The sequence below is a fragment of the Triticum urartu genome, chromosome 4A (genome assembly GCF_056163025.1).
Source record: "Triticum urartu cultivar PI428250 chromosome 4A, HENAU_Tu73, whole genome shotgun sequence".
Lineage (NCBI taxonomy): Eukaryota > Viridiplantae > Streptophyta > Magnoliopsida > Poales > Poaceae > Triticum > Triticum urartu.
The window spans coordinates 611,510,727-611,518,338 of NC_141876.1; the positions used below are offsets into that span (position 1 = coordinate 611,510,727).

The following is a 7,612-nucleotide window of genomic DNA, read 5'->3' on the forward strand; positions in this document are numbered from 1 at the left end:
CACAACATAATTGGGTGATTATAAAGATGCTTTACAGGTGTCTCCGATGGTGTTTGTTGAGTTGGCATAGATCGAGATTAGGATTTGTCACTCAGAGTATCGGAGGGGTATCTCTGGGCCCTCTCGGTAATGCACATCACTATAAGCCCTACAAGCAATGTGAATAATGAGTTAGTTACGGGATGATGCATTATCGAATGAGTAAAGAGACTTGCCGGTAATGAGATTGAACTAGGTATGAGGATACCGACGATCGAATCCCGGGCAAGTAACATACCGATGACAAAGGGAACAACGTATGTTGTTATGCGGTTTGACCGATAAAGATCTTCGTAGAATATGTAGGAGCCAATATGAGTATCCAGGTTTCGCTATTGGTTATTGACCGGAGATGTGTATCGGTCATGTCTGCATAGTTCTCGAACCCGTAGGGTCCGCACGCTTGACGTTCGATGACGATTTGTATTATGAGTTATGTGATTTGATGACCGAAGTTTGTTCGGAGTCCCGGATGAGATCACAGACATGACGAGGAGTCTCAAAATGGTCGAGAGGTAAAGATTCATATATAGGACGATGGTATTTGGACACCGAAAGTGTTCTGGGTGATACCGGATCACCGGAAGTGGTTCCGGAGAACCCCCGGCAAAGGTATGGGTTTAATGGGCCAAGTAAGGGAACACACCAGCCCACAAGGGTCTGGTGCGCCCCCTATAGGGCCAGCCACATGGGGAGAAAGGGAAAGGAGAGGAGGAAAAGGAAAGTATGAAGTAGGACTCCTACATCCTCCCCCTCCCCCTCCTTCCTTTCCCCCTTGTCCAAATATGGTAAAGGGGGCCCGAATTGGACTAGGGGCCCAAGTAGGATTCCTCCTACTCGGGCGCGCCCTAGGCTGCCTCCCTCCCTCTCCCTCCTTTATATACATCGGGAGGGCACCCCTAGAACACACATCAATTGTTTCTAGCCGTGTGCGGTGTCTCCCTCCACAGTTTCATACCTCGGTCATATCGTCGTAGTGCTTAGGCAAAGCCCTGCGCCGGTAACTTCATCATCATCGTCACCACACCATCGTGCTGACGGAACTCTCCCTCGGCCTCAACTGGATCAAGAGCTCGAGGGACGTCATCGAGTTGAACGTGTGCTGGACGCGGAGGTGTTGTACGTTCGGTACTTGGATCGGTTGGATCGTGAAGACGTTCGACTACATCAACCGTGTTATTTAACGCTTCCGCTTTCGGTCTACGAGGGTACGTGGACACACTCACCCCTCTCATTGCTATGCAACTCCTAGATAGATCTTGTGTGATCGTAGGAAATTTTTTGAAATACTGCGTTCCCCAACAGAAGTTTGCTATTACACCACCACTAAAGGATTTGAAAATCTCTACCCAACCTCCTCCTCCAGTTGATGTTCAGCCGCATGAATATAGCATCAAGGTTGCTGACGACTTTCCTACAACGTGTCACACATCAATATACAAATTGGAGCGTCACATGTGTCAGCCCAGGAATCACTCTGGCATGTGCCTTGACAAAGTAGTATAACAACACATACATCCATACTGCAAGGTTTCACAAGGTCTTATGGCAATTCTTAATATAACATTCACATAAGTAACTAAATAACTTATTAGACTACAACGGAAGACTTTAAGTGGGGCACCAAGGGTTGGGTTGGACTCCATTCGAAAAGGATCTGCCTGGTTCACTGTTCCCTAGCATGCTCTCGATCAGTTCCTTCTAGCCGAAGGAAGATCAATCCTCTCTTCGGATCTGGCCACAACAGCGAGTCAGTGAGTGCTTAATAAGTACTCACAAGATAATGCCATAAATATAAACATGGCAATTCTAATTATTAAGGCACACTAGTAGAAAAGGGGGCTTTGGTTCGGCCAGAGAAAAGCATTAGTACCGGTTGCATTACGAACCGGGACTAATGTGAGCATTAGTCCCGGTTCGAGCGGCTAGGGCACCGTACAGGCATTACTCCCGGTTCAAATGGAACCTTTAGTCCCGGTTGGTGCCACGAACCGGGACTAAAGGGTGCGATGCCCATTAGTATTAGTACCGGTTCGTGCCACGAACCGGTACTAATGGTGCAATTTTCAAATCCTACATCCTCCCCCCTCCGGTGTATCGCCTTTTCAGTTTTGTAAAAAGCAAAAGAAAATGATAAAAACTTCAAAAGTTAAAATCCTTCGAGATGTAGTTATTTTACTACATCTACTAGTTAGGAAAATTTAAAAACTTAAATTTGGACATGTTTTGCAAAAATTGTAGGGAAAATGTAAAACGGCTATAACTTTTGCATATGATGTCAGAAAAAAACGTATAATATATCAAAATGTTCAGCACGAAAATACACATCCGGTTTTGACAGTCTACGGTCTGTTTGCAAATTTTTAGAATCCTCAAATTCTAAAAGGAAAAAAAGTTATGCTCAAATTTCATTTTTTTTGAATTTTCGTTAAATCTGGTCAAACTATGGGCAAACTACTTATTCAAGAAGTATTAGTGTTACTAAATAATTATTCAAGAATATTAGTGTTACTAAATAATTATTTCAATTTTTTTTGAATTTTGGTCAAATCTGGTCAAACTATGGTCAAACAATGGTCAAACTACTAATTCAAGAAATATTAGTGTTACTAAATAATTATTGTTTTTTAGAACGATAGTTTCTCAAACAGTGAAATGTGTGACTTCATGCTCAACCTAAACTCCTGAGGGTTAATAGGATTGACATTTTACTATTGTCAGGAAAACAACAAGTGCAGACTTGGAAACGAGGGAGAATAGAACCCGGAAGTTAAGCGTGCTCAGTCTGGGGTAGTGAGAGGATGGGTGACCGTTCGAGAAGTTATATGATTTGGAATGATGAGGGGTGATTGGAGATTAGAGGTTAAATTGAGCAGTGATGAGGGCTGATTAGAGATTAGAGGTTAAAATAATTCAGAAATTTGAAAATTCGGGAAAAAATTCAAAAACAAAATTTCAAAAAAATCATAAAATTTATTTTAGTACCAGTTGGTGACACCAACCGGAACTAAAGATGGACCTCCACGCAGCGGCCACGTGGAGGGGCAGCGGGACTAAAAGGGGGGCCTTTAGTAACGACCCTTTAGTCCTGGTTTCAGAACCGGGACTAAAGGCCCTTATAAATCGGGAAAAATGGTCATTTTTCTACTAGTGACATAAATAACATGCAGATAAAGAGTACAAAAAAACAATTGAATAAATTTCAATATGTCCTTATGATCATCCTGAGATAATAGGAAATCTCATCATGGCCTTGAAGGCCAACATTTCTTATGCTTACCGGGCTCTACATTTCTTAGCCATTCCATGGCCACGCTTGTATCTTTCAACACCACCTATCCGACACTTCGACTATCATTTTAGTGCAACACTTGCACTCCTAGCATCACATATCATCTTTCTTTCACCTGCTCGACGATTTATTTATCCGTTTAATTTCCTGCTCTTTTATTTTTATTTGAACCTCCAAATTTGAGAATGACTAAATAATGTGACATGTACCCTTTGCGTCTAGGATTCTTATGCCGCTCGCCAACTCTTGGTCCTGTCACGATGAGACGGAGGCGAGTGTGTCCAACAGTCCCACATCATCGGACTACAACAAGATCAAGAATTGTTGGACATCACTAGAAGGTAGCAAACATATTTTAAAGAGCAGACATGGATGCTAACCTCCATCAGGCCACTATCCCAAAACACTGCATGCTTGAAATGAAAGTGCCAGAACACTTCCAGCAACGACCGCCTCCACAATCATCCATGTCAATTACCGACACACGTCAACGTATACAAAGGGTAGGCGATCCTCCGTCAAACAATATCTGATTTCTGGAGGCCCATAACTTTGATCTGAGTAGATTGGTTCCACCTCATTGTAATCATCCCATTGATTAGAACTCCATAGGCATGATGTTTGCCTTTTACTCATCTAATGTAAACCCACCGTGTCATCATCATCGCTATTGAGTTCTCTTCAGGCATCAACCTTCTCTTTATTGTCTTTACACGACCTCCCGTAGATCATAAATCGATGGTGTATTAATCATCAAAAGATGGGTCTGAGGAATCATTGCTATGCTTGTGAGAGGAGGCCGGTGCAAGCGGCGGAAACATTTTTTTGTTTTGGAGTGACATTTTTGCGCTGCAATATTGATTTTCTCCCTACAATAAAGATTTAGTAGATGCCTACTTTCAGAAAGGATGTGATTAAATTTAAACAAAGGACCTTCTTATCAGGCGAACATTCGCTGGAAGGGTGGCTACTGTGAACGTCTTCTACCGCAATTTTAGTTGTAGAGGTGAAAATTTCTCATGGCAATTCTTTTCTAGAGGAGTCGATCTTTTCAGAAAACTGCCATTATTTGATCTCAATCAAATCAAACGACCGCGAGGGAGTTCGCTGGGGGTTCCTTCTTAGTGAGCGTTCGGCAATTAGCATTATAGGAAGCTCCCGAGAAGAGGAGGACTTTGAAATCAAGCTGGACACAAATTTGGACTTCTTTTCGAATTGTGCCTAATTCCACACCAATAATACGTTGCTAAAAATAAAAGCTGGCATCAGAAATCCCCATCGTTTTCCTCTCCGCCGTACTCTCCTCAGTCCCAGCGACCCACGGCGGCTGACCCACCGGCCGCTGCCGGTGCCCGACCTCTTCTCCTCCGCCTACTCCTCTTCCGCGGCGAGCACCCCAACCCCTCCGCCTTTCACGGGCCGCCATCACCGTTCCCCTTCCAGTTCGACCTTCCGGCTCCGCAATTCCGGCCACCGGTGGGTTTCTGAGGTATGAGCACACTCTCATCCATCCACGATTACTTAAAATCCATTGCTGCCCTCGAGATATTCTGGGTGCACAACATCTGGATCTGCCCATGTCCCTCCCCACCAAAGGAAACAGTTTTTTTTTCCTTCGTTTTTTGGTGGTGATGGGGGCTTGATTTCTGATGAATATTTGTTTGGGGAAAAAAATACTTTAACTGGGTTCTTCCTTGCACTTCATTGCAGTTCACAATGGGGAACTTCGTGCCTGGTATAAGTACAGTGGATCATTGCCATCCAAGGATATCAAGCCATCGAATTGAGCCATTCACCATTCTGGCTTTCAGAGCTATATCAGAGCACATAATACGATGTGAAGTGTTCGATCGAAAGCTGATAGCAAACGGCCGGTTTCAACTGCTGACCATTCTCATCTGCGGAGCAATCCATGCCAAGGGAATAGCAGTGAACGGTCGATTTAATCTGTGTGCTATTCTCATCTGTGGAGTTCTGTCCGACTACCTCTGGCACGAACCAACCGATGGAGAGGAACCGCCGGTTGATCTGGTTGGAAACCTTCCAGAGGTACTATGTCAATATTTTTGCTCCAGCTCGTCTCTTGACTGCGGATTACTAATTTCTACCTGTGCGCAACTACAATATATTTTTTGTTCTGCAGGACGTGTTATGCACAGTTTTGTCAAAGTTGTCTCTGGAAGAGGCTGTAAGAACCAGTGCTGTATCAAGGAAATGGAGATACTTGTGGACAGTTTGTCCTAAACTGAGTTTTGATGGAAATACAATACGTGGCAAGAATAATTATGAGAAAAGAGTGTATAATCTAGTGTTCAGTCACATTGTTAATAGAGTCCTGGGACAGTGCCGTGGCAAGTTGGTTGAAGAGCTTGAAATCAAAATTGAGTTGAACCGGATGTTGGTTGAACATCTTGATAATTGGGTTCGTTTTGCTGTATCATCGCGGACAAAGGCACTAGTTTTTGATTTAGCACGAGAACAGCGTCAACCTCCAGGTTGTGTTGATCGGTACAAATTTCCATTTGAGCTTTTAGACGAGGACAGTATACACCGTCTACAGAAACTTCATCTTAGCTTTGTAGATTTCCAGCCACCAATGCATTTTAGTGGTTTCCCTAACCTAAGGAAGCTTGATCTGAGCATAGTGAGTGTCAATGGGAAGGATATTCAACATATGTTGTCAAACTGCTGTAACCTAGAGTGGCTGAGTATTGTTAGATGCCATCTCAATGGTGAACTAAAGGTTAACGGCCCACTGCCCCACCTGCTATACTTGAAAGTTGCTACCTGCAGATTAACAAATATAGCATTCCATGCCGTGAACCTTGCGACTTTCGAATACAGAGGACTGGCGGTGCCTATTGACCTCAGTAAATCATTGGAACTGAAATGTGCAAACATATGGTATTATGGAGACACGCTCGAGCACACTATTACTGTTCTTGCTAATGTGCTTATAAATGTGCAACATCTGACCCTCGATACGGCCTGTGAACCTCCAAAGGTTCGCTCTTATACCTTCCTTTAAGTCATGGATTATCCTATAATATCACATGACTGATCATGACCTTTGGTTATCTATCTTTCAGATTCCCTGTTTGATGCATTACCGATGCAAGTTTTCTCAGATGACGTGTTTACAATTGAGGTTGGTCTATATCCAAGAATTCAATATATTATCTTTGGTCTCTTTTGTGAGGTCTGCTCCTTTCATCAAGAAGTTAGAGCTGCACGTAAGTACTCATATTGCATTACAGCTTCTTTCAACGCATTGGATGTCTCATTATGCCAACTATCATGCTGTCAACTTAGAGGCACGTTCGAGTATAATATGTGATGAGAAGTGCTGTGCTGGACAGTTTCTTTTATTGCATATGCTGTCCTGGAAGTGACGGATGGATATAGACTGCTAAACTTACTTGTTGTTCGTTTTAGCACTCTCTTTGTTTGGAAGCTACTAGTTTTTTTATTCAATACGAATCTTTCAAGAAATAAAATGACAATTTGACAAAAGTCTGTTTGAGATTTGCTCACGTACTCACATTATGTTCTTGACTTTCAGTAATAGTCACAATCCTTCGCATCACACTTCATTTTTGGTTCAAACTAAATTTTTTTTTTTACCATGGTTTTTGGTTTAAACTTGCAGTTTCGTTTCCCCAGTTACGTGCATTCGGTACAAGAATCTGATGAACCAATCAGGAAGCTACCGGAGCGTCTGTTCAACAACTTAAAGAGTTTGTACGTTACAGGATTTAAAGCATGCATCGGTCAAGTTGAGTTCCTTTCGCACATGGTGGAAAATTCCCCTGCACTGGAGATTTTAAGTATAGACCATTCAGACAAATATCCCCTAGAAGGCCGTGAACAGGACACGAAAATGGTTGTTGACGCGGTCCATAGAATTGCTAGAAGGTATCCTGAAGGGAAGATTTCATCCAAGTGCACCCTAATATTACTGTAAGGGATTTGTTGGTATAGGGATGTACATTGTATCTCTATCTGGGGATGGAAAATCCTATTGGCGGCATCTTTAAACATGTCTGCATTGGTTACTGTTATGTGCATTGTGACTTGGTTTTGCATGGTCCATTATAATATTGAATTGAATGAACATGCTTCCCTTTGCATAAATCCGCTATTTGCCCTCCTCTACAGTACTCGTTGCGTACAACTCTATTAACCTCGGAGTTCCACGTTTTCACCCCATTTTGGATGACGTATATGCTTCCTCCCTGCATGACATGTATGGACACATGGGGCCTTCTCTTTTTTTAGCAG

General features: G+C 42.8%; 1 protein-coding gene across 1 annotated transcript; it reads left to right on the plus strand.

Moving 5' to 3' along the window:
* The first annotated feature begins 4,578 nt into the window (after nt 1-4,578).
* LOC125529331 (F-box/FBD/LRR-repeat protein At1g13570-like) lies at nt 4,579-7,388 on the plus strand. Its single transcript, XM_048693744.2, has 5 exons — nt 4,579-4,820; nt 5,042-5,380; nt 5,475-6,335; nt 6,421-6,564; nt 6,981-7,388. The coding sequence occupies exons 2-5, from the start codon at nt 5,048-5,050 to the stop codon at nt 7,293-7,295; spliced, it is 1,653 nt and encodes a 550-aa protein (XP_048549701.2). The 5' UTR covers nt 4,579-4,820; nt 5,042-5,047; the 3' UTR covers nt 7,296-7,388.
* The last annotated feature ends 224 nt before the right edge of the window (nt 7,389-7,612 follow it).